Below are 27,527 nucleotides of genomic sequence, written 5' to 3'. Positions count from 1 at the left end.
AGTTCCCCACAGTCGTTTAATGAACAAAGTAAGAGCATATGGACTATCAGACCAATTGTGTGATTGGATTGAAGAGTCCCTAGATAACAGAACGCAGCATGTCATTCTCAATGGAGAGAAGCCTTCCGAAGTAAGAGTGATTTCAGGTGTACCGCAGGGGAGTGTCATAGGACCGTTGCTATTCACAATATACATAAATGACCTTGGGGATGACATAGAAAGTTCACTGAGGCTTTTTGCAGATGATGCTGTGGTGTATCGAGAGGTTGTAACAATGGAAAATTGTACTGAAATGCAGGAGGATCTGCAGCGAATTGACGCATGGTGCAGGGAATGGCAGTTGAATCTCAATGTAGACAAGTGTAATGTGCTGCGAATGCATAGAAAGATTGATCCCTTATCGTTTAGCTACAAAATAGCAGGTCAGCAACTGGAAGCAGTTAATTCCATAAATTATCTGGGAGTACGCATGAGGAGTGATTTAAAATGTAATGATCATATAAAGTTGACCGTCGGTAATGCAGATGCCAGACAGAGATTCATTGGAAGAATCTTAAGGAAATGCAATCCGAAAACAAAGGAAGTAGGTTACACTACGCTTGTTCGCCTACTGCTTGAATACTGCTCAGCAGTGTGGGATCCGTACCAGATAGGGTTGGTAGAAAAGATCCAACGGAGAGCAGCGCGCTTCGTTACAGGATCATTTAGTAATCGCGAAAGCGTTACGGAGATGATAGATAAACTCCAGTGGAAGACTCTGCAGGAGAGACGCTCAGTAGCTCGGTACGGGCTTTTGTTAATGTTTCGAGAACATACCTTCACCGATGAGTCAAGCAGTATATTGCTCCCTCCTACGCATATCTCGCGAAGAGACCATGAGGATAAAATCAGAGAGATTAGAGCCCACACAGAAACATACCGACAATCCTTCTTTCCACGAACAATACGAGACTGGAATAGAAGGCAGAACCGATAGAGGTACTCAAGGTACCCTCCGCCACACACCGTCAGGTGGCTTGCGGAGTATGGATGTAAATGTAGATGTAGATGTCGATGTAGAAGGCGATTCTGCTAATAAACCTGAGATATATAGTGGCCGTGAAAACTCTAAATTTGTGCGGAACAGACATTGAAAGAACTCTTATGAGTAAAATCGTGTCGTGAGAATTAAGAAGCTTAGACATTATAAAGCCAGGGACATATTTATGATTTATCAGATATTAATGGTAAAGGACAGTTTCGTGGGAAATCATGTCTTTGGTGATAGGAACGCGAAGGAATGTGGCACGGACTAACTGTTATTATGCCGAAACAATACACACTAGGATCAACTCCTTCTTCATTAATTCCCTAGTGCAATCTCTCATTAATTTAAGAAGTGAATTTGTCAATAAAAAAGAATAATACGAGACTTTCTCCGAGTTTTCTAAATCCCAAAAATCAGCTAGTACATAGACAATTATATCTGTGAACATTCAAGGATTATTGAGAAAAGCTGATCAACCTGTTACGAACAGATAGTAGGATTTAACGAAGGTACATTGGCTACAAAAGTTGTTGTTGTGGTCTTCATTCCAGAGACTGGTTTGATGCAGCTCTCCATGCTACTCTATCCTGTGCAAGGTTCTTCATCTGCCAATACCTACTGCAACCTACATCCTTCTGAATCTGTCTAATGTATTCATCTCTTGGTGTCCCTCTACGATTTTTACCCTCCACTCTGCCCTCCAATACTAAATTGATGATCCCTTGATGCCTCAGAACATGCCCTACCAATCGATCCCTTCTTCTAGTCAAGTTGTGCCACAAATTTCTTTTCTCCCCAATTCTATTCAATACCTCCTCATCAGTTATGTGATCTACCCATCTAATCTTCAGCATTCTTCTGTAGCACCACATTGTGAAAGCTTCAATTCTCTTCTTGTCCAAACTATTTATCGCCTACGTTTCACTTCCATAAATGGCTACACTCCATACAAATACTTTCAGAAAAGACTCCCTGACACTTAAATCCATACTCGATGTTAACAAATTTCTCTTCTTCAGAAACGCCTTCCTTGCCATTGCGTCTACATTTTATATCCTCTCTACTTCGACCATCATCAGTTGTTTTGCTACCCAAATAGCAAAATTCCTTTACTACTTTAAGTGTCTCATTTATTAATCTAATTCACGCAGGATCACTCGATTTAATTCGACTACATTCCATTATCCTCGTTTTGCTTTTGTTGATGCTCATTTTATATCCTCCTTTCAAAGCACTGTCCATTTCGTTCAGCTGCACTTCCATGTCCTTTGCTGTCTCTGACAGAATTACAATGTCATCAGCGAACCTCAAAGTTTTTATTTCTTGTCCATAGATTTTAATTCCTATTCCGGATTTTATTTTGTTTCCTTCATCGCTTGCTCAAATCAACTTATATGGGGAACAAACATTAGAAAAATTCCCGAGTAATAAACAAAATCACTGTCTTTGGACACGTCGTGGTCGAAAGTGTATGAAATATCTCTGGAAATAGAAAACGAGATCAATTTTCAACTGCTAGTTCACACAATTAGATTCACAACGTAATTCAAAGATCTTTTATGCCCGATCCACACGGCAGGGAATGGTACTTAACTAGCCGAGACAATATACAGGGTGAAAAGTATTTAAACTGACAAACTCTGGGAAGTTGTAGGGGACATCAAAACAAATATTTTTCCCTAATGTCATTTTTTTCCTATGAGGATTATTTAAACCGATTGAGGTCGTATTACGCTCTTCAGTTGTTAGAGGGCGTATTACGCTCTTCAGTTGTAGGCAACTGCTATCCACCAATGTAGTAGTGCACTGTCTCTGTTTACTAATGGAGCGATACAGTTGGAGTGAGTACACTGATATGGTTGGTGCGTACTACGTAGCGCACCACAACGGCCGAGCTGCACAGCGGGTTTATCAACAACAATATCCTAATCGCCGTATCCCGCATCATACGACCTTTTCTGCTGTGTACCAATGTCTGCGTGAGATCGGGTTAGTTTAGCAGATTACCTGGTCAGGGACGCCGTTGCACGGTAAGAACGCTGCGATTTGAGGAAGCTGTGGAGTGGGATCCTTCAATCAACGCTCGTGCAATTGCACTTGACATGGGGACGAAGCAGACGAATGTAAGAACAGCCCTCCGAGAGGAATTGTTACATCCATTTAACTTACAGCGTGTCCACAACGTGGAACCATTTGATTATCCACCCAGAACACAGTTTTCGCAGTAGTACCTGGAACAGTGTGAAATGCATCCTACATTTTCATTCTCTGTGTTGTTTACCGATGCAGCAACGTTCGGGCGTGATGGAATCTTCGGCATGCACAATTCGCATGTTTTGAGTGAGGATAACTCACATGCCACAGTTACTACCGCTCACAAAGTTCGGCTCTTCGTTAATGTGTGGGTCGGTGTGGTTGGGGACTGTTTAATTGGGCCGTATCTGCTACCTAGGCCATTAAGTGGCAGGCACTATTACAATTTTCTCGCCAGAGCATTGCGAGAATTGCTGGAAGACGTCCCGCTCCCTACGAGACAACACATGTGGTTCCAACATGACGGGGCGCCGGAACATTTCAGTCGTCGTGTGCGTCGATTCTTGGACCGACGGTTCCCAGAAATTCGGATTGGCAGAGGTGGTCCTGTACTATGGCCTGCTCGATCACCAGATATGTCCCCTCTGGACTTTTTTTTTGTGTGGAGAGGGATGCGCAACCTTGTTTACGCAACTCCTGTTGCATCAGAAGAGGATCTGGTTGCCCGGATAGTAGCAGCAGCAGAAAACAATTCAGGATACTCCTGGGGTTTTTGCCCATGTCAGACAGAACATTATCTGACGGCCGATGTGACTGAGCGGCTCTCGGCGCTTCAATCTGGAACCGCGAGACCGCTACGGTCGCAGGTTCGAATCCTGCCTTGGGCATGGACGTGAGTGATGTCCTTAGGTTAGTTAGGTTTACGTAGTTCTAAGTTCTAGGGGACTGATGACCTTAGCTGTTGTGTCCCATAGTTCTCAGAGCCATTTGAACTATTTGGTGTAACCTTTGTTTACGTGTCAATAGAGGCATTTCTGAAAATCCACTGTAATTTAAATTGGGTTGCGTTAATGGAAAAGCGCTTGTTGGTTTAATTAATTTGCCGCCAGAGAAATCTTCCTCTGCCGGTTTAGATACTCCTCGTAGGAAAAAATGACATTAGGGACAAATATTTGTTTTGATGTCCCCTGTAACCTCCCGGAGTTTGTCGGTTTAAATACTTTTCACTCTGTATACACAAACTTGTGAGTTCAGCTCCGCTGCCGAAGGGGGTTCAAATGGCTCTGAGCACTATGGGACTAAACATCTGAGGTCATCAGTCCCCTAGAACTTAGAACTACTTAAACGTAACCAACCTAAGGACATCATACACATCCATGTCCGAGGCAGGATTCGAACCTGCGACCGTAGCAGTCACAAGGTTCCGGACTGAGCGCCTTAACCGCGAGACCACCGCGCCCGGCGCCGAAGAGGCGAACGTCGAAGCATCAGGGCAGTTGCGACGACGGTGGGTCGCAAGCAGTTTGTTGTCAACACAAAGTATTTTGGTGACAGGAATGTTAGTGTTATGGCTATGACGGTGTCGCGCTGGCCCAGAGGCCAGGAGTCAGTGGGACGTCACGCGACGTCTCAATTTCGCAGTGGTGTCGCGGAGAGCTGTTTTGATTTGCGCATCATCTGCGCTGTCGTTCGTAATCACGTGGCGCGCCAGGCGCTGGGGGGGACGCTGCGGCCTGTTTAAAATGTGCCGGGAGCTGTGCAGTCCCGAAGTCGCCGTCATGGTGTGTGCGGAGCTTCTGCTGGCCGGCGTTGCCGTGGCGCTTCTGTTGTACCTGGTCAAGGCGGCCTACTCGAGGCCGCACAACTTCCCTCCAGGTGAGCTACGGCGGCCGTGGTCGAGCGACCAGGGTTGCCAAGTTAGCAGAACTTCCGGTAATTTGCCTATCGAAGTCGCGGTGTGCAATCGGCACATATCGAACGTGCGATTGTAAATCGATCATGCGACTCTCTCTTCGCGGGCGTTATGAGTACGTTTACGGTGGTCACTACAGCAACGACAAAAGCAGAGCGTTAAAAAAAAATAATTGTAATTGCAAAGGAGACGACTTACCTCCAGGAAACGTTAGCGACAGCCCCGGACATTTGCACAAGCCCCGCCCATTTACCCCCTCCACGCCTACCCCCTCGCCACATCAACCAAACGCGCATCAATATGATCTTTGGTAGTCCTCATTGCTGTCGTGTTTTCGATCGTCGTTTTTTGTTTTACCGCGGTTGTTCATACTAGCAGTGTTGTGCTGTTAGTACTTCCTAGCAGTTTGTGTAATACTGTCAAAATGAAACATAGGTATGCACTCTCAATAAAGTTATCGTACACAAGGTACCTAATTTTGACTGTTGCGGCCAACTGCTGTCAGAACTGATATCTAACAGACATTAAAGTGCGATAAGATGTGTTGGAGTGACACTGGCGAAATTATGTACATATGTTTAACAATAGTCAGCTCTAAAGCTCTCAAACACTGAAGAAGAACTCAAAGTAATTTTGTGTCTGCTATAAGCAAGCAGGCATAAGAGTTCACAAGTAAAAATACACCCATTACACAGGCAAATATTAATGAAGAAATCTTCAACTTTTGTAGTCCTGTCTTCGTTAAAAATTATCAATATACCGTAATATTAATGAAGAATGTCACTGTATAAGTATCTGACTGCTTGCATTACGAATTTCTACATTATCCAAATCTTATATTCTTAAGTATTAATGAGGTAATCAGAAACAAACCAAGACATCGACTTTGCCTTGTTTATGCACAACATTGACATTAGACAATCGAGATAATGGACAGCATCCTTGGCGATACTACCAATTAATATTTCCCAACAGAATTTCTTACACTACCCGGGTACTGAAATGTAGACATTCACGGCCGGAAAAATCATGTCCATTATAATTATCCGGACTGTTATGCCGTGGTCGGTTGATGAATTCTGTGTCAATTCCCAACGTTTCGTCTCCGACTGCGGGAGACATCTTCAAGGGGGTCCGTAGCTCGATGGAAGGTCCAACGCACCCACTGGCTCGCTACTGACCCCCTTGAAGATGTCTCCCGCAGTCGGAGACGAAACGTTGGGAATTGACACAGAATTCATCAACCGACCACGGCATAACAGCCCGGATAATTATAATGGACATGACTACGCGAGGTGACGGAAATTTGCGCTCACTGCATTTAACAAATATCAGATGTTTTGATATAGTGCAGATGAAAGCTCATGAAATAAAAAAGACAGTGTGGGTACCATTTTCATTTTTCTTTCTTACTGATGATTTTTCAACTCGCATATTCTATGAACATATTTCTGATTCTTTTCACAATGGTACCAGAAAAACTGTATTTCGTGCTAACTACTGATTTTCTCCCTTGTTATGACTGGCATATCTGTGATACGAACAACTTTGACGTTGGAACATGCGGCACACCATGGGCGGAGCTTAGGATATGGATTGGTGTGGAGGGGGGTGAATGGGTGGGACTTGTGCACCGTCCGGGGCTGTCGCTGACGTTACCTTACCTTACTTGTTGTCGGTGTTGTCCTCATGCGAAAGGCCATGTGACGTGTGCGCTACAGGGACAGTTCCCTTTTTGCCATAGGCTGGGTAAACTCTGCCAATATCACGCAAACGCAAGTTGTGTAAATAGAGAATCTGAAACAAATACAGTTCGTCCCTTTGTCCTGGACGCCTTTCTATTTTAATGGAAGACTTTACAAATTTCTTTAGCCGCTCGACATTCTGCGTGTTCACTTTGGGGTCATCCGAAGACACGAACTCTACAGAGTGGTTCACGAATTCGTGGTCGAATCCTTCAACTTTCAGAGTCTTGTAGGACTGATTTCCGTCTGTAACGACTTTAGTACTAGGCAGCATGAAGTGCTTTTCAGATCCACTAATGTGACCTTGTCTCGGGACAATACTCTCACAACGAAACACTTCCTGGACTCTCTCTCTATTCCACTGAATACCCAAATATGATCTATTTCACTCTTTGAAGGTCGTCCTCTCTGGTTCTTCTTCCTTCTATGAGATTCCCCTACTTCCACAATTCTACTCACTCCACCAATTGATACACTGTCACTACCACATAACAGTCTTCTCTGGAAAACCCGAGTTCGTCACACATGGTATTAGCAGATAATTCAGTTTCCGATGCTGCTGCATGCAACGCGTAGTCTCGAATCCAGCAAGACAGAAGAAAATTAGATTAGATTAGATTAGTTTTTCGTTCCATAGATCCGTGCTGAGGAGATCCTCGTGGACGTGTTGTTTATTTTTAAGCTGAAATAACAATACTAATAGTATGAATATATACATCATTTGTTTCTATCAAAACATTCGTCAGTGGAGTAAAAGGAGTTGGCCACTAGTAAGTCTTTCAGGCTTCTTTTAAACTGATCTTTATTTGCAACTAAATTTTTTATGTTTGCTGTCAAATTATTGAAGATGAGTGTTCCTGAGTAGTGGACCCCTTTTGAACTAAAGTAAGTGCTTTTAAGTCCTTGTGCAGATCATTTTTATTCCTGGTATTGTATGTATGAACTGAGCTGTTTGTTGGAAAAAGAGATATATTATTTAGGACAAATTTCATTAAGGAGTAAATATACTGAGAGGCAGTAGTTGGTATACCCAGTTCTTTGAAGAGGTTTTTACAGGACCTCCGTGAATTTACCCCTCAAATAATATGTATTAAACGCTTTTGGACTCTGAAAACTTTTGTTTGACTTGTTACCCCAAAATATTATGCCATATGACATTATGGAATGAAAGCAGGCAAAGTATGCAAGCTTTTTCATTTTTATGTCGCCTATGTCAGCTAACACTCTAATTGCAACTACAGATTTGTTAAGGTATTTCTGGAGTTCTGTGGTGTGCTCCACCCAACTGAATTTATTATCAAGTTGTAATCCCAGGAATTTAAGACTGTCGACCTCTTCTATCTGCTCTTCTTCATACTTTATGCATATGCTGGTGGAAACCTCATACAGGTTCTGAATCGCATATAGTGAGACTTTTCAAGGTTTAATGTCAGTGAGTTGGCTTTAAACCATATATTAATAACCGTGAAAATATCATTAGCAGATCTTTGCAGAACTACATTCAACATACTATTTATTGCAATACTTGTGTCATCTGCAAACAAAACGAACTCTGCTTCTGGCAGTGTAACTGATGAGAGATCATTAATGTACACAAGAAAAAGCTATGGCCCTAAGATGGATCCTTGTGGCACACCACATGTAATTTCTTCCCATTCTGATGATGGCTGATGACTAGTCGTTTGCATTTTGTTTCCTGTTAGTGAGGAATGACTTCAACCATTTTGCAGCACTGCCCGTGAGACCATAGAATTCTAATTTATTGAAAGAAACGTCACGAACACCAGACAGCACACTCGCTATCGACTGAAATCGTCTGGGTTTCCCAAGTGTGGAGGAATCTAATTTAGAGCAACTAAAGGAACGAAGGAAAACAGATGAAAATGACGATCACAAATAATTGATCATAATGTCCGCAATATGACGTGCATGAGCGATTTGCAATCACACGTTCGATATGTGTGGTTTGGACCCTGCGAGTTCGATAGGCAATCATTCTTGTAAATTACCGAGTTTCCGCTAAATTTTACGGATTTTACACTCTGTCAGAGGGTGAAATTTTGCATTTAGCGCTCGACGAATTTGTGGATTTATGTCTGCAACAATATTTTCCAGCCTTCTTTTTTTTTCAATCATATCAACCAACTAGGATCATGTTAACAACTTCAGTTCCTCTTCTTCCTTTGTTGTTGTTTCCTATTTTTGCAGTATTCCCTCATTCTCTCCCCATGAAGTCTCTTCCTTTCTTCTGTCCACGTTGTTCCTGATTTATATTTCTCTTGGTATGAAAGCATTCCAAATTCCGTATTTTATTTTTAAACGGTTTCTGTCTGCTAATTCTGATTCTTTGAAGCTGTTTCTTTCTAGATCTTTCCTTACTTTTGTAATCCCTGCTATTGTTGATTTCTTCTTCCAGAAATGTAGGAGTATTTGTTTCGTTAGTCTATTTCCATCCATTCGGCAGAGGTGTCCGCAAAAGGTTAATCTTCGTTTGGCCATTATTTCAGATTTTTTCTCTATATTTTTGTAGATCTCCTCATTACTTCTTATTTTCCAACCATATTCAGTATTTATTGCACCCATTATTTTTCTAATAATCCCTCTTTCCAGTACCTCTAGTCTGTCCATCTTACAGTTCATCGTTAGGCATGCAGATCCATATAAACATTCTGGTTGTACCAATGTGGTGTAGTTAAATTTTGTTTTTCTATGTATACATTTTCTGTTGTAAATATTTTTGGTCAAACCATATGCTCTTTCCATTTTGTTAATTCTTACAAGTACTGCAGATTTTTTCTTGTCCATTCTGTTGTATAGTCTCTCCAAGATCTTTAATAAATTTATTTACTCTCTCTATGTGACCTATTTGTGTTTCTATGAATTTTGGCGCATTTTTTAAATATATGTCATGAATTTTGTTTTTTCAGCTGAAATTTTGTGACCAATTCTGTTTGCTGTGTTTTCCAGAAGGTTTATCTGAATAACTGCCAGTGTCAGGTTTTCTGAAAGTACTGCAAAATCATCCGCAAAAGCCAAGCAGTTTACCTTAATTCCATTTGTTTTCCTTCCCAAAGTTATTGGTTCAATTTTGTGAATTTTTAGCTCCAAATTCCAGATCCTTACAATTTTTGCTAGAACACAATTAAACAGTAAAGGAGATAAACTGTCACCTTGTCTAACACCACTTTTTATTTCAAATGGCTGAAATTCTTCTGCCATAAATTTGGCTTTATATATTGTACCTGTTAGTGTGTCACAAATTATATTTGCAATTTTGGTTTACCACCAAATTCTCTAATCATCTTATCTCTTGTTTCTCTGCCTATACAATCAAGTGCTTTTTTGGAATCAATAAATGACACTATTATTGTTTTGCTCGTTAATATTCTATGGCGAATTATTGACTTTAAGTTAAAAATTTGTTCTGCACAGTATCTTTCCTTTCGAAAACCACGCTGACATTCTCCCAATGTTTGTCTAAAGTATGTACCACCCTGTTCAGGAGAATTTTTTATAATATTTTGTATGACACTGGCAGAAGTGACACTCCTCTGTAACTATTGACATTTTGTTTGTCTCCCTTTTTATGTAGCGAGTGAATTGTTGCTGTTTTCCATTCAACTGGAATCTTTTCGATTTTCCAAATGTTCTCAAGAAGCAGTTGTAGATTATTTATGATTTTTGGTTCTGACCACTTCAATAATTCTGCAGTAATGGAGTCTTCACCACTTACTTTATTGTTTTTGAGTGTTTTGATAGCCTCGTGAATTTCTGGTTCTGTTGGTGGGAAATCTCCTCTGGGTTTTCAGGTATCACTGGAAATTATAATTGATCTCTTGGAACTGGAAAGCTTAACAGCTCTTCAAAAAAATTTGCTAAAATTTCACAATTTTCTTTGTTGTTTAATCCCATTTTCCCATTTTCATCTTTGAAACAAGTAATTGGTGCCTGATATCCTTTAAATATGTGTTTAAGAGCTTGGTAAACATTTCTAGCATTATTTTCGGTGAAATTTTCTTTTATTTCAATAACATGAGAAATTTCTAATTTTCTTTTGCTTTTCCAGTTTATTTTTGATTTTTAATTTCTTTGTTGTGTGAATCGTTCACGGTCTTCCTCTTTTTTTGAACATCTCCATTTCCTTCATTTTTGAGTCTTTGTATTACTGCTTCTTCACACTCCTCATTCCACCATATTTTTGGCCAATCCTAAGGTTTTCTCTGCTGCTTGAGTTATTTGCATCTGGAGTTCACGCCAATCACCTTCTTCACTTGTCTCAATTTCTTATTTAAATTTTTCTACGTTTTCTTCTGTAATATTAGCTGTAGTGGTGTTGTATTTGATCACTTTCTTGGTCGCATTTTTTGTTTTAGATGGGAGACATTTTATTTTAATCTTAGATAGATAATTATCAGAGTCGAATTCCCCATTTGTGACTATTTTAACATTTTTTAGATATGGATACATGATCCTGTTTAAATTATCCTAGGTTTGGATTAGGATGTCACCAAGTTTTGGTTTTTCTTGGTAGTTTGCAGAAATCTGAAGACATGAGTTTCAACTGGAACATTTTATACATATTCCATTGTACAATTTGAAATTATGTTTAGTGTGAAAAATCCTAAAGTGGCGACAATATGGCTCCAGCTAACTCTTAAAAATCAGATTTTGATATAGTGTTTCTCCTGCCTCAACACAACAAAGCAATCTTTCCCAGTCTTAGTTCATTGCTTTTAGCATTGCAGTTACTGTGGTCCGAAGTCGGTACAGTGCATAGTGTTGAATTGTTAATGTTTATTGTGCAATTAATCGCGTTGTAATCAGTGATTTTCTCTACTTTTTTATTAGTTGTCTCATCAAAATGTGGAAGAAGAAGGACAAAAAACACACCCAAAAGTTTAGAAACAGTGGCTTAACAACAGACAATTGAAAGACTGGCTTGTTCAGATCCCCGTCGATCCTTCTAGTGTGCGGTTTCAATTTTGCCAGTGCAATTTCAATTAGCGCCTTTGGATTTACTGAATCATTCAAAAAGCGTGTAAAAGCTGCGGCACCCTTTCCTGCACTGGGGCAGTTGAAACTAGATACACATGTAGTTAGGCAGTCCAATGAGGTTTCTGTTGCAGAAGCTGCGTTACCGTTATTTGTGGCTAACCATTCCACAGTAAGATCTGTGTCTCACCTCTGCAGCCCTTCAAAAGGTGTTTTATAGGTGCTGGCCATGTCTCTCAGATGTTTTTGCATAGAAGCATGTGTAGTGGTATGATTAAAAACATTATATACCCACATTTCAAGGCCAGTCTGAAAATGGACATAGGAGACGGATATTTCAGTGTAATTTTGGATGAATCTACAGTAATTTGTTAGCTGCGTGTGTGATATACTTTTCTGAGGCCCAAGGTCGCATTGCTTCCACATCCTTGGGAATGTTAGAGTTAGAGGAAGGCAACGCAGTGCCAGTAACAGGTGGTTTGAAATCTTTGCTTAAATTAGTAGGGCTTGAACATTCATTTAATGACAATGAAGCAGTTATGGTAGGCATCAATAATAGTGTGTGTATCAGAATTTGGAAAGAGAAGTTCCCCGTCTTAAATCCTTGCGCCCGCTGGCGGTATCTTCTGCCCCAGCTGAAAATTTGCCTCGGAAATTGGAATTTTTTTTGTCAGAAACGTGTTCTTGGTTTTCCGAGTATTCATCTCGTCAATTTGCTCATACAAAGTTATTCAGTGCAATACATTACGGAGCTAATCCATTGAGAATAGTTCAGAAGTGCAATACACGTTGGATGTCTGTTACAGAGGCTGTTTCTCATGATTTGTCGCAGTGGCTTGAACTAAAAACCAACTTTGAGATATCAGTGCTTCACGAGAAGTGTTATACTGCCCAAGTCCTCCATAATATGTACAGTGATGACGTAAACAAAATTTATCTTACATTTCTGAAACCTTATTTGGAAGAATGTCAGCTGGTAAATAACGAATTTCAGTCAAATTCTGCAGACCAATCACGCCTCCTAAACGATGTTGTTTTACTAATCCGTGGGCTCGTAAGGAGAATTGTTGCGCCAGGGTATAGGGGCGAACTTTAAACAGTAGACGTTCGCAAATATAAGTCGCCAAGACCATACTTAGGTCACGAAGTCGAAGTCTTACTGCAGGATATGAATACTTCCAACAAAATTCGATATTATGTTGAGAATTCCATGAGGAAAAGATGTGAAAAATTGTTTCCTTTGCTTCTGAGCTGCAACGCCGTTTGCCCAAAAATGTAAAAGTGTTGCAAAAAGTATACTTAATTGTTCTAAGATAATGCTTGAAAGTGATAAAAGAACCTATAGCATCGCTGGCTAAGGAAATGGGCTTATCAGACAGTACAGTAACAAAAATTGATGTTCAGTGGTGCAAACTCACTACTGTCCAATGGAAACAAATCAACGGTACTGCGGTGTTCTGAAATGAAATTAGGTCATACAGAGATGCCAGCGGCTTAAATTCTTCCCAAGAACTCTCTGATCTGGCTATTGGCACGGTCCAGAGGTGGAAAGGACTTTGAGCCAACTAAATTTGATAAAAACGTCTCTCCGGAACAGAATAAATACTTTTATGGCTAAAGCCATACTTACAATAGGAGCTGGTCTTAATCGTGTTGGTTAAGTGCTGTCACGAATACGACTGCCAGAGAATGTTCTACAAGAAATCGGCACTATGAGAGCATATGCCCCAGGGACACCTTCACTCAGTCCAGTGCCAGTACTTCAGCAGTCAACCAAATGCAGGGTGAGGAGGGAAATGAAACACTGTGGCTTGAACTACAGTAATGTGGTGAGTGGAATGTGGACTTAGTAAACTTCTTTTTAGTAGTAGTATTAGTAGTAATAATAGTAACAATAATAGCAACAATAATAATAAAATGCCATGACAAGGACAAAAAATTTCTTTGTAAGTTATCAGTGCATTGAAATTTCGTTTTCAGGAGAGTAAATAATAATAATAAGCAGTTAGCGGAATTTTAACTTCAGTTTAGCGGAATAAATTTTTATGTGTTTCCAATGCTGCAAGGGACCCTCACACGTCACTAATATTGTCTGTCCGTCAATTTATTGACCGTCTGAGGGTGTGTATTTGCAGTTCCAGAAATTATTGCAGTAGATGCACCATATGGCTGCTTATAATAAGCAATCTTTATTCACGACAGACTGTTTCGGCTTTATCGCCATTTTCAAGTTCGTCTAGACTGATGTGACATCCATATTACTGTCGTTAGTGGACTGTCTTATAACTGTCACTGTTTTAATAAGATGGTAAATGCTGTCAGTATGTTGAAAATAAACACAGAACGTCGTAAGTGTGGAAATGTCAAACTACTGTCACATCGGAATTAAGGTTATATTTTCAATATATTTACATCATTTACCATCTTAATAAAACAGTGACAGTTACAAGACTGTCTCCTAACGACATAATATGCACGTCACATCAATCTAGACGTACTTGGAAATTTGTGGTAAGTTCCTATGGGACCAAATTGCTGAGGTCATCCAACCCTAGGCTTACAAACTACTTAAACTAACTTACGCTAAGGACAACACACACCCCCTTGTCCGAGAGAGGACTCGAACCTCCGACCTAGACGTACCTGAAAATGACGATAAAGCCAGAACATCCTGTCGTGAATAAAGATTACTTATTATAAGCAGCTCTTTGGTGAATCTACTATAATAATCATGTGCTTATCAGGCATATACACTACTGGCCATTAAAATTGCTGCATCAAGAAGAAATGCAGATGATAAACGGGTATTCATTGGACAAATATATTATAAGAGAACTGTCATGTGATTACATTTTCACGCAATTTGGGTGCATACATCCTGAGAAATCGGTACCGAGAACAACCACCTCTGGCCGAAATAACGGCCTTGATACGCCTTGGCTCGGAGTCAAACAGAGCTTGGATGGCATGTACAGGTACAGCTGCCAATGCAGTTTCAACACGATACCACAGTTCATCAAGGGTAGTGACTGGCGTATTGTGACGAGCCAGTTGCTTGGCCACCATTGACCAGAGGTTTTCAGTTGGTGAGAGATTTGGAGAACGTGCTGGCCAGAGCAGCAGTCGAACATTTTCTGTATCCAGAAAGGCCCGTACAGGACCTGCAACATGCGTGCATTATCCTGCTGAAATGTAGGGTTTCGCAGGGATCGAATGAAGGGTAGAGACACGGGTCGTAACACATCTAAAATGTAACGACCACTGTCCAAAGTGCCGTCAATGCGAACAAGAGGTTACCGAGACGTGTAACCGATGGCACCCCATACCATCACCCCGGGTGATACGCCAGTATGGCGATGACGAATACACGCTTCCAATTTGCGTTCACCGCGATGTCGCCAAACACGGATGCGACCATCATGATGCTGTAAACAGAACCTGCATTCATCCGAAAAAATGACGTTTTGCCATTCGTGCACCCAGGTTCGTCGTCGAGTACACCATCGCAGGCGCACCTGTCTATGATGCAGCGTCAAGGGTAACCGCAGCCACGGTCTCCGAGCTGATAGTCCACGCTGCCGCAAACGTCATCGAACTGTTCGTGCAGATGGTTGTTGTCTTGCAAACGTCCGCATCTGTTGACCCAGGGATCGAGACGTGGCTGCACGATCCGTTACAGCCATGGGGATAAGATGCCTATCAACTCGATTGCTAGTGATGCGAGGCCGTTGAGATCCTGAACCCATCACTTCCATATTCTGCTAACAGTCATTAGATCTCGACTAACGCGAGCAGCAATGTCGCGATACGATAATCCGCAATCGCGATAGGCTACAATCCGACCTTTACCAAAGTCGGAAAGGTGATGGTACGCATTTCTCCTCCGTACACGAGGCATCACAACGTTTCACCAGGCAACGCCGATCAACTGCTGTTTGTGGATGAGAAACCGGTTGTAAACTTCCCTCATGTCAGCACGTTGTAGGTCTCGCCACCGGCCCCAACCTTGTGTGAATGCTCTGAAAAGCTGATCATCTGCATATCACAGCATCTTCTTCCTGTCGGTTAAATTTCACGTCTGTAGCACGTCATCTTCGTTCGTGGTGTAGCAATTGTAATGGCCAATAGTGTATTAAGCTGCTAGCACTAAAACAATGAAATTTTTAAAATGTTACTTAACTAGTTTCGACGCACTGACTCGTTATTTTCAAATGTAATCACAAACCTAGAAGACTGCATTAGTAAATGTAACCATACTTGTTTCAAATATTACGAAAAATACGCTAAAACCATCGTTCTCTTTAGGTTTGTGATTACATTTCAAAACGACGACTGAGTGCGTCGAAACTAGTTAGGTAACCTTTCAAAAATGTAATTGTTCTAGTCACTGTGCCTGGACGTCTGGAATGTCGAATAAACTTTTTAAATGTTGGTTCTGGTAACGAAATCCTAAAATATTTAAACTGGCGGAGATTGAAGCCAACTGAAAAACTGCATCGACGGCTGATGGCCCTCGGAATATTCTCGACATTGGCAGTAAGTACTGAACGTGTGATTTCGAGTATTGACGGTTTGACAGGATTCTTCATGCAGATTCATTTATTCAAGTAGTCATTTACCACAAAAGAATTTTAATAACATGAAACTATATGGATTCAGAAACCTTTTCAAGTCTCAAATATGTACGATGTGTATGCAAACTGAATCGACGAATGAAAATTTGTACCAAAGCCAAGATTCCAACCCGTCTCTCTTTCTCATTAGACAGATGTGCTGACTACTACACCACAGTGGTTTTGCACAAATTGGAATATGAATTTGTATTAAGGAGGGACACGCGCTAGGGTAGTTCGTGCAGTTGCGCAAAGCCACTATACCAGGTGATGTAGTGGCCAGGAGGCACGAGATCGAATCCCGGCCTTGGTAAAAGTTCTTCGCTTCAATCTGCTTATATACAAAATTTTAATAGGCCTGTGCAAGGACAATCTCTGTACACAAAAGGCAATGTCGTGGGTGGCTGACTGACTCGAAGGATAGAAACTCAACATGTGGAGAGGGTGTTGATCTTATACTGTAGGCATCGTCTAAGAAGGAATTCCTCGAAACTCCACTCCTAAGGGACTGAAAAAGGAGATGAAGGGTTTTCCGAAATTATATCGTTATTAAGGCAATTTTGAAGCCAGAACTACGAAGATTGGTATTTGATTTCTCGGTCAGAAATAAAGAAAAAATTTTTTCAAAATTTTTGGCGGTTTAAATACTAAGGGTGTAAAGTAGTGAGTGAAAGTTATTTTTTATTTTTATTTTTTAAAATCATTTTTAAAGTAGTATTTCAGTTCGCTTCAATCTCCGCCAGTTTAAATATTTTAGGATTTCGTTACCACAACCAACATTTAAAAAGGTTGACACTCCAGTCGCCCAGGCACAGTCACTAAAACAATGAAATTTTTAAAAGGTTACATAACTAGTTTCGACGCACTGAGTCGTCGTTTTCAAATGTAATCACAAACTTTGAAAGCTATGGTTTTTGGGTGTTTTTCGTAATATTTGAAAGAAGTATGGTTGCAATTACTAATGCAATTTTCGAGGTTTGTGACTACATGACTATCATTTTCAATTGTAATCACAAACCCAGAAAACTGCATTAATATTTGCAACTACACTTCTTTAAAATATTACGAAAAATATACTGGTTTTAATGTTTTTTTCGTAATATTTGGAAGAAGTGTGCTTGCAATTACTATGCAGTTTGCTAGGTCTGTGATTATATTTGAAAATGACGAGTCAATGCGTCGAAACTAGTTATGTAACATTTTCAAAATTTCATTGTTTTTGTGACTGTGGCTTGATGAGCGTTTGTGGTGTCAAATAAACATTTTAAATTTCGTTCAGTCACACTCCTTGCTGGCAGTTATGTCGAAATACAGAACCAACATTGTTATCCCAGGTTGATGTGGGGGGAGGGGGGGTGGGGGGACAGTGCAACAGGTCATATGGATCGACTGAATTTTAGAATTTCTTAGTCGCTCTATGCAGCTTGATTGACAAAAATAGCGCAACTTCTTTTCTGAATGACTACAGGTTCCACACATACACAATGAGTGATGAAATCACGCCAATGGCGGATCGGTACCACATCGAAATGTTGCGTCTTCCCTGCTTAGAAACGCTGAAAGATAAAACACATGGTAACAATGAATAATGAAATTAAACATGTGGACTGGAGGATGTATCGTAGAACAGGATTTAACTTTCTCAAAATAAGCTAGTATATTCTGAAATCAATAGAACTACAGCTCACAACGCTTACATAAAGGGGGCTGAGAGCAATAAGACAAGTGCGCACACACTAACTTCCACAGATTTTCTAAAAAATTTGAAGGGTGCATCTTCTTTTATTACACAGATGATAGAAATGTTAACTTCGACTCTCTGGTCGGAAAATGTTTCGACAAATTTTTACATAAAATGTAGGTTTCAGAAAAGGCTTATTAGAAGACCTTTCTGCCAGTAATCCTTACTTTCTAATGTGAAAGCTTGCTTAATTTAGTTTCGAGAAAGCAACAGAAACAGTAATGCCTATTTCGGTTGGTCCAAGAATGATTGCCTATCGAAGTCACGGAGTCCAAACGATACATATCGAACTTTCGATCGTAAATCGATATTGCGACTCTGGTGTCGGGCGTTCTGAGTATGTTTACGGTTGGCGCTACAGCGAAGTCAAAAGAAGAGCGTTACAAAAATACTTGTAATTGGAAAGGAGATGACTTAGCTTACTCGGCATCGGTGTTATCATCATGCGAAAGTCCATTACGGTGGTCTGGATGGATAATTTGGAAGAGTCGAACCATGTATTCTTCCTGAAACTCGTTCATTTTCAGCACTACCGCAATGAAATTGTAAACGGTATTTCAGCATCGAAAATATTCCTACGAAGTTTTACACACTTCGCACCACCGTATTCTACATAGTCTCTTCTTTCCTCGTCTCGTGCTACTGCATATCTGCGAAAAAAAAGGTCGAACAATTTTCTTCGCTGGATAAATATGGAATTAGATTTTTGCATGTGAGAGAATCCGCCGAACAAACGTCAAGAACACCAGACATCCTCCGAGCGGTCTAAGGCGCTGCAGTCATAGACTGTGCGGCTGGTCCCGGCGGAGGTTCGAGTCCTCACATACCGCTCACTAACGACATAAATCTTCTGGGATTCCCTAGAAACTCACAAATAATTCGTGGAGGTGTGTAATTTTGAGCAAAACAGATAAAAACGACGATGACAAATAATTGATTACAACGCCCGCCACCAGAGTTGCATAATCGATTTACGATCGCTCGTACGATATGTATCGTTTGGTCCCCGAATTCGATGTCCAATCATTCTAGGAAATTACTCCTATTTCAAATGTCAAAAAATGAATCATACAAAAAAAGACGTAATCGACCATACCTTCGAAAAAGCTGACGATTTTACTCTCCTCAAGTTTCTGAAATGCTGTGAAGTGCGATGGAAGCATGTTAGCTTCTCCACTGTCACAAAAATCTCGGAATGTCGTATGCTTAGAAGAACTTGGGTGAAACGAGCTTTATTACACAAGTAAACAAATACATCACTGTCGGTACCTGTTTTATTACCGCGATCGACAGTTTAACATCTGCGCGTGCTTGTAGGCTGAATAAGGGAAGTAAGCTTGTCTCAGCTTGATGTAATAATTTATTAACGAAACCCTGCGGTCGGAACAGACAATAATGCACTGCAATCGATTACTCGTGCGAAGGCGTGAGAAAATTTCAGTGCGGTAAATTATTGCGTATCTAAAAGACTTGGATTCACGCTTTCGCCAAGGAGTAGAACGTGGAACAGCAATCAACAATCAAAGAGTAAATCACAGAACTAATGTCGCTTGTGTATAGCGTCTCTCGCGTCCAGCGGAAAAGTTTCGCGGCGCGGAGCTGTACTTTCAAACACCCGCGCATGTCACAGCGCTGGACGATGGCAGAAGACGCAACAACCACTGTACACAAAACACGGCATAGTTACAGAACATTATATGCAAAAATATATACACCGATCTTCAGTTTTTTTCTACATACGTGCGTACATTTACCGGGTGATCGAAAAGTCAGTATGAATTTGAAAACTTAATAAACCACAGAATAATGCAGATAGAGATGTAAAAATTGACACACATGCTTGGAAGGACATGGGTTTTATTAAAACAAAACAAAAAAAAAAACAAAGTTCACAAAATGTACGACAGATGGCTCTGGACAGCAAAACGTCAGTGACTGCGCATGACAATCGTGTATAAAAGGAGCTGTAATGAGAGAGAGAATCAAATGCGCCAGCAGTCGCAGCATGTTGACGTTACCTAAAAAGGCGCTTTTAGTGAAGCTATATTATCAGAATGGGGAATGTGCTAGTTCAGCAGGGATATAATCGCTAATGTGTGGCAAATTCGGTGTTTTTTCGGACACTTGCAAAAGTACTAGCGTACTGTCGAGTCGTTTTGCAAGACTATCACTGCAAAAATGTACGTCAGGCTCTGTAATACTATAAAGTGCCTTATCATACAGAAAACTACCAAAAATCGAGTGCATCTGAACTGTGACACCTATCGCAAAGAAGCAGAATGCAGTATCACTTGCCCTTAAAACTTACATAGCTGGTTTATTCCCGCTATCAAATGGATACTGTTAAAATGTCTGCCCACTATAAATAAATAACCCACGACACGTACGAAAAGAATCGGCCTGTACTAGGGATGTAGGGAAATTCGAAATAAAGAGGGCGCTATATCGGCAAACACACGACGTCCCGAGAACACGTGACCAGGTCGGCAGTGTATGTTGACAACATAAAATCGGTTCAGCGCATGTGATGTTCACTCCAGAGATATTTACTCTGTGGTTGTGCCATTGTTAGATAAATCTCATGACTAGCTCTATATAACCTAATAATTTACAGTAGGAGTGACTAACAAGGTATACATTGATACCTCTTTTGGTTCAGAAAGGTTTCGAAATTTTTTGATACAAATCTATGAGTAGCTTGATACCGAAACGATATTCTAAACAAAACTATCTTACACACACACACACACACACACACACACACACACACACACGCGCGCGCGCGCGCGCACAGAAACTATGAGACGAATGCTTTCACAGGTAGGTAACACTATAGTCCGGCAAAACTCACACAACCTACACAGAAAACACAAGAATAATTGTAAAAAATGTGCTGGATTTTTAAACATGGAGGTATAATAAATAACCGGTTAAGAAACCCCTTTATCAGTTGTCATAGCAGCGGTGGTGAAATTTTGGGTCTTTAGGTAAAACCCTTTAAACGCATAATGTTGGTTTGTAAAATTCCCATTTATGAACAGACTGGACAATAAATGTTGGCCATTGTACTGATTCATTACTGAAATTCTATTGTCATGTAATTGTTGCTTGTAAATGTCCGATTTCGACTAGTATGTAAACTGTTTACTAGAATTTTGTGAAAGTGCACTTTTACTGTCGTTGGCAAAAAATCAATCGTAATCAAACTCCTGTTAAAAAGTTAACAAATACGTAGGACTACAAAACGACGTTTTCATTTGAAGTACTTACAGAAAAAGAACGCTTTAGATGTTACACAAAGGCACCATAAAATGAAATAACGAAAAAGAAAGGAATTTAAGGGTTATTATTCTCCTTTCAAAAGACAGCCTCGTTTCTGCACAAAGAGAGTATCTGACAGAAGAATCTTTCTTTCTTTTGCTACTGTCTTTATCCTGTATTGTGCGCAGGGTCGGTAGGGTTAAGTACGGAGGTGGCATGGTTAATTTTAAGGGGTGGTCGGATGCCCTTCCTGCCGCCACCCCATACCCCCCAGGACGGAAGTAGTATACCCCAGCTGTCTGCATCTAGCGTAAATCGTGAAATAGTGTGAATGTGGTTCAAATGTCTGCGAGTCGTGTAACTGAGGCGGGACCTGAGGACCACCCCATGTTTGTTTTACTGCCTTTCTGTTTACTGTATGTATTCTCTATGGCCGAAGAGCGGTGTAGATAGTCCGCTGCCGGCCTTTCTTTTTTTTGTAAAGGTATCAAAATAACAATGAAGAAGAAAAACAGTCTCAGCTAGCAGTGGTTTTACTCCTGACAACGGTGGTTGAGATGGCCGTCGCCACGTGGGATTAGCTCAGCGGTATAAGACGCTGCAGTCATGGACTGTGCTGCTGGTCCCGGCGGAGGTTCGAGTCCTCCCTCGGGCATGTGTGTGTGTGTTTGTCCTTAGGATAATTTAGGTTAAGTAGCGTGTAAGCTTAGGGACTGATGACCTTAGCAGTTAAGTCCCATAAGGTTTCAGAAGATTTGAGATGGCCATCGAAAACGCGAGAATTCCGTTCGAACTGATGCAACTTGAGAACTGTGCACATTTTATTCGGATGTTGATTGAAGTAGTAAGGCAGAAATGAAGAGACTTGTATGGAATAGCCTTTTGTTGAGAACCGATAAATGCAACAACAACAAAATTACAGTGGCTGTGCTACTATGTTGTAGGTCCGCCTGCCCTTCCGATATGGGGCAGCTACCCCCTGCTGCTCCTGGAGAACTACAAGTTCCCTTACCGCGTGCTGGACGCCATGACGCATCGCTACAAGTCCAAGGTGATCGGCTTCTACTTCGGCAGCTACCCGATGGTCGCCGCCTGCGACCGCCACAGCGTCAAGGAGGTGCTCAGCAACCCGCACATGCAGGGCCGGGTGATCAATGTAGTGGGCGACGTGAGGAACTACCACAAGGACCTCGGTACGTACTGTACTTTCTTATAGACAACTGCATCACCTGCGAACACTTCTAAAGAACTTCCAACCCTTTATGATTTATGGAGTGTCCTCGTGGCCACTGTAGAGTATTGTACCGTAGCAATCATAGGAGTGGAGTTTGTTTGGTGGCCAGTATCCTCTTTCTACAATGTAATTGCACATGCGGATTAATGGAGTTTTTTATTTACATGAACAGGAAGATGGATTGTCACCATTGTTGTTCAGTATAACACTAGATGAAGTGATCAGGCAGTGGAGAGCAATAAACGAGCAAATGGGAATACCAAAGACCCATGGGGGGACAAAAAGGACCAAGTGGACTGCCTAGCCTTTGCAGATGACGTGGCAATAGTGAGACGGAAAAAGACGCTAAGACACAACTCGACAACTTAAGTAAGGTAGCCAGAAAGATGGGATTGAGGATCGCCTATAACAAGACAAAGACATTAAATACCACTGCAGACTGGGAAACACTGGAAGGCACTGTGCAAATGGTGGATAAATTTAAGTACCTGGGAGAATTTATAACAGGAAGGAGGGAATAACGGAGAGGATAAAGAAAATGATGTCTGCATCACAAGAGAGATATACAATAAAAAGAATATATCCATAGAGGCAAAGATAAGCGACTACAAGGCAACGGTAAGGGATGCAGTATTATATGCTGCTGAGACGATGACACTAGGGAGAAATGGGACAGAACAACTAGAGAAAAAAAGAGAGAAAAATACTGAGAAAAATACTAGGTCCCAAGAGAGGTGGATGCGAAGATCTACAGAAAAATTGTACCGGAACATGAGAACAATATCCGGGGAAATCTGACTCAAAAGGGCAAGGTTTGCTGGGCATAGGATTAGTATGGACAGAATGATGAAGAGAGTGTGGGAAACAACAGGGAGGACATGGGGAAAGACAGGAACCATGTGAATTGTTGAACTTCACAAGGACTGGTTGGAATTGGGGATCAAGGTCGAGGGAAAGGAAAATTGGAGGAACAAATATACACCGACCAATATGCCAGAGATCAATGACAGAGAGGAATACAAGAAAAGATTAGAGTGTCACCAGTGGAGCCGACAGGAGAAACGGAAGATCTCGGAAGAAGAGTGGGAGAGGAGAAAGAATGAAGAGGTCCTGGGAGAAGAAGAGGAGAATGCACGGCTACCCTTGGTCCTACAGAGGCCATAACGCAAGAAGAAGAAGAAGAAGAAGAAGAAGAAGAAGATGAGTAGGAAGCTACTTATCTTCAATACAGTCCATGTGCTGTGGTACCAGCTATTCCATAATAGTCCTGTTACAGATCCTGCTACAGACAATATCGGTAATCTTGCTATAATCTGACGATACATACTGTTGTAGCCTAAGACCGCTCTGCAAATGAATGAAAGACGTCAGCTAGAATGAGTCAGTGCGAGTGACAGGGAGACTGACAGTGAGCTAGTGACTGGGGGACTGAGCTAGTCGTGATGCCCTCTAGTCAGTGGTGGCGATCTAAATGTTTGCTGTCGAGTGGGTGTTGGCAGCGTGATGCCTGCAAGTCTGTCTTTGGCCTCTCTCCTGATAGGTGCGCTCCATCCAGCGCCTACTATCGATCTTCTTGCTTCATCTTTGCCGAATGGTGTTCTGGCGGCAGCTTACACCAAAACAATTAATAAATATGGCTCTCTAAACATTTTTGGCTAAGGCCACACTGGCTCTTCCAAATAAGTCCCAAGGCCTAAGACATAGCTATAGTCTCTCTTTGTTATTTGATGCTCTAGTACTGTTGGGAACTCCTCGGTGCAGTGCAGAAGTTTTTGTGATGGTTACCACTGCTGCCAGTCTTTACAAATTGACACAGTGGTACTGCAGCAGTTGTTATGTAGTGACCTGCTCTTCGTTTGACCTTGAGCAGTGGCCTTAGTTTCATGTCATGTACGAGTACATTGCTACAAATGCACTGATAAGCCAAAACATTGGGACTACTGCCAATGCGACGTTGGATGCCGCCTGGTGGAGCTGCCGACGTGTGACATTGTAGCAAAAGTATGTAAGCGGAGTGGACATGGATGGGGGATCACCCTAGCGAAGATATGGGCTGCAGATGGGGAAATCCTCTGAGATAAGCGACACTGATAAAGGATAGATTATTATTCCGCAGAGGCAGTGAACGGCGAAGTTGGCCGAATGTTTACGTGCTACTGTCGTGAGCATCTATAGAAAGAAGTAGAAGGACAGTGAAACTACCATTAGGCGCTAAATGTCTGGAAGTCCACGACTCTTCACAGAACGTGGGATTCGGAATCTTGTTTGCTCTGTAAAGTAGGATAGATTGTGATCTATGGCATATCTGCGAAAAGAGCACAATGCTAGTGCACAGACAATTGTTTTGGAGCACACCGTTCATTGTACAGTGTCGAACATGGAGCTCCACAGCAGACCACCCCAATGTCTTCACATGTTGACCCAACGACATCATCAATTACTACTGCAATAGCACGGGACCATCGGGATTCGACCGTCGATCAATGGAAACGTGTCGGGTCTTCGAGGGAATCACATTTTTGCTGCACTAGGTCGATGGTCGTCTCTACAAACGCCGTCATCGAGGTGAACTGCGGCTCGAAACGTACAGCGTGCTATAGATGCAGGCTGGTGGGAGCAGTGTTATATTATGGGAGACATTTTCTCTGTTTGGTATACCTAGCTTTCCAAAACTCGTTTACGACAAATGACTGCAGCATCATTCCCCCTTTCAATTATCGAACAAACGAAAGGATGGCTGACATAGTGTTTAGTGTACCTGGGATTGTAAAACAGTTAAGATCCTTAGACGCCAGAAAGGCATCTGGCCCAGACGGTATCCCCATACGACTTGATGTTGACTGTGCTACAAATATAGCACCACTCTTATCCATCATTGAAACGGCGGAAAGTTCCACGGGACTGGAAGAAGGCCCAGGTCAAAACAATCTATAAAAAAGGGAAGAAAATCGGCTAACTTCAGTGACATCGATTTGTTGTAGAATCATGGAACATGTTTTGTGTACAGCCATAACAACCTTTCTAGACTCTGAGAAGCTCATCTCCAGAAACCAGAACGGTTTTAGGAAACAGCGGTCATGCGAGACACAGCTGGCCCTCTTTGTGCATGATATACAACAAGCTCTAGATATCGGCTCCCAGGTTGATGCCATATTTCTCGACTTTCGAAAGGCGTTCGACTCAGTTCCACACTGTCGCTTGCTACAAAACGTGCGCGCTTACGGTCTATCCAATGACATATGTGGTTGGATAGAAAGTTTTCTGACAGACATGGAGCAGTATGTCGTCCTGAACGGTCCTCTGCTTTTTACGATTTACATAAAGGATCTGATTGATAGTATTGACAGCGCCATTAGACTATTTGCCGATGATGCTGTAGTCTGCAGGAATGTAGTATCACACGAAAGTTGTGAGCAAATCAATGAGGATTTGCAGAAAATAAATGCGTGGTGTAATGACCGGCAGTTATCTCTCAATATTAGTAAGTGTAACCTACTGCGTATAACAAAGCGAAAATCCCCATTAATGTATGAGTACAAAATAAATGATCAGTCTTTGGAAGCGGTAACATACGTCAAGTGTCGGGGTGTGGCTATTCGAAATGATTTCAAGTGGAATGATCAGATTACACAAGTAACGGGTAAGGCGAAATCTAGATTGCGGTTTATTGGTAGAATCCTGAAGCGATGCAGTCTTTCAACAGAGGAAATTACTTACAATACATTAGTGCGTCCAGTCTTAGAGTATTGTTCGTCTGCATGGGACCCTTACGAGTTGGGTCTGATTCAAGAGATTGAGAAGGTCCAAAGAAGAGTGGCAAGATTCGTGACTGGTACATTTGGCAATCGCGAGAGCGTTACAAATCTCATAGAAAGTTTGAAGTGGGACACACTTGCAGATAGTCGACGCGCTAAACAGAAGGATCTGCTCACTAAATTCCGAAATCCAATATTCACCGAGGATGTATATACACTCCTGGAAATGGAAAAAAGAACACATTGTCACCGGTGTGTCAGACCCACCATACTTGCTCCGGACACTGCGAGAGGGCTGTACAAGCAATGATCACACGTACGGCACAGCGGACACACCAGGAACCGCGGTGTTGGCCGTCGAATGGCGCTAGCTGCGCAGCATTTGTGCACCGCCACCGTCAGTGTCAGCCAGTTTGCCGTGGCATACGCAGCTCCATCGCAGTCTTTAACACTGGTAGCATGCCGCGACAGCGTGGACGTGAACCGTATGTGCAGTTGACGGACTTTGAGCGAGGGCGTATAGTGGGCATGCGGGAGGCCGGCTGGACGTACCGCCGAATTGCTCAACACGTGGGGCGTGAGGTCTCCACGGTACATCGATGTTGACGCCAGTGGTCGGCGGAAGGTGCACGTGCCCGTCGACCTGGGACCGGACCGCAGCGACGCACGGATGCACGCCAACACCGTAGGATCCTACGCAGTGCCGTAGGGGACCGCACCGCCACTTCCCAGCAAATTAGGGGCACTGTTGCTCCTGGGGTATCGGCGAGGACCATTCGCAACCGTCTCCATGAAGCTGGGCTACGGTCACGCACACCGTTAGGCCATCTTCCGCTCACGCCCCAACATCGTGCAGCCCGCCTCCAGTGGTGTCGCGACAGGCGTGAATGGAGGGACGAATGGAGACGTGTCGTCTTCAGCGATGAGAGTCGCTTCTGCCATGGTGCCAATGATGGTCGTATGCGTGTTTGGCGCCGTGCAGGTGAGCGCCACAATCAGGGCTGTATACGACCGAGGCACACAGGGCCAACACCCGGCATCGTGGTGTGGGGAGCGATCTCCTACACTGACCGTACACCTCTGGTGATCGTCGAGGGGACACTGAATAGTGCACGGTACATCCAAACCGTCATCGAACCCATTGTTCTACCATTCCTAGACCGGCAAGGGAACTTGCTGTTCCAACAGGACAATGCACGTGCGCATGTATCCC

General features: G+C 42.1%; 1 protein-coding gene across 1 annotated transcript in view; it reads left to right on the top strand.

The window, feature by feature from the left end:
- Window positions 1-4,812: 4,812 nt before the first annotated feature.
- Window positions 4,813-27,527, top strand: part of LOC126293721 (probable cytochrome P450 304a1) — an 86,520-nt gene continuing 63,805 nt past the window's right edge. The window contains exons 1-2 of the mRNA XM_049987032.1: window positions 4,813-4,936; window positions 22,270-22,518. Of these exons, the coding sequence (XP_049842989.1) occupies window positions 4,840-4,936; window positions 22,270-22,518 (346 nt within the window). The 5' untranslated portion in view covers window positions 4,813-4,839. The remainder of the gene's footprint in view (window positions 4,937-22,269; window positions 22,519-27,527) is intronic.

Source organism: Schistocerca gregaria, chromosome 10, assembly GCF_023897955.1.
Source record: "Schistocerca gregaria isolate iqSchGreg1 chromosome 10, iqSchGreg1.2, whole genome shotgun sequence".
NCBI classification, from domain to species: Eukaryota; Metazoa; Arthropoda; class Insecta; order Orthoptera; family Acrididae; genus Schistocerca; species Schistocerca gregaria.
This window is presented reverse-complemented; position numbering and strand designations above follow the sequence as displayed.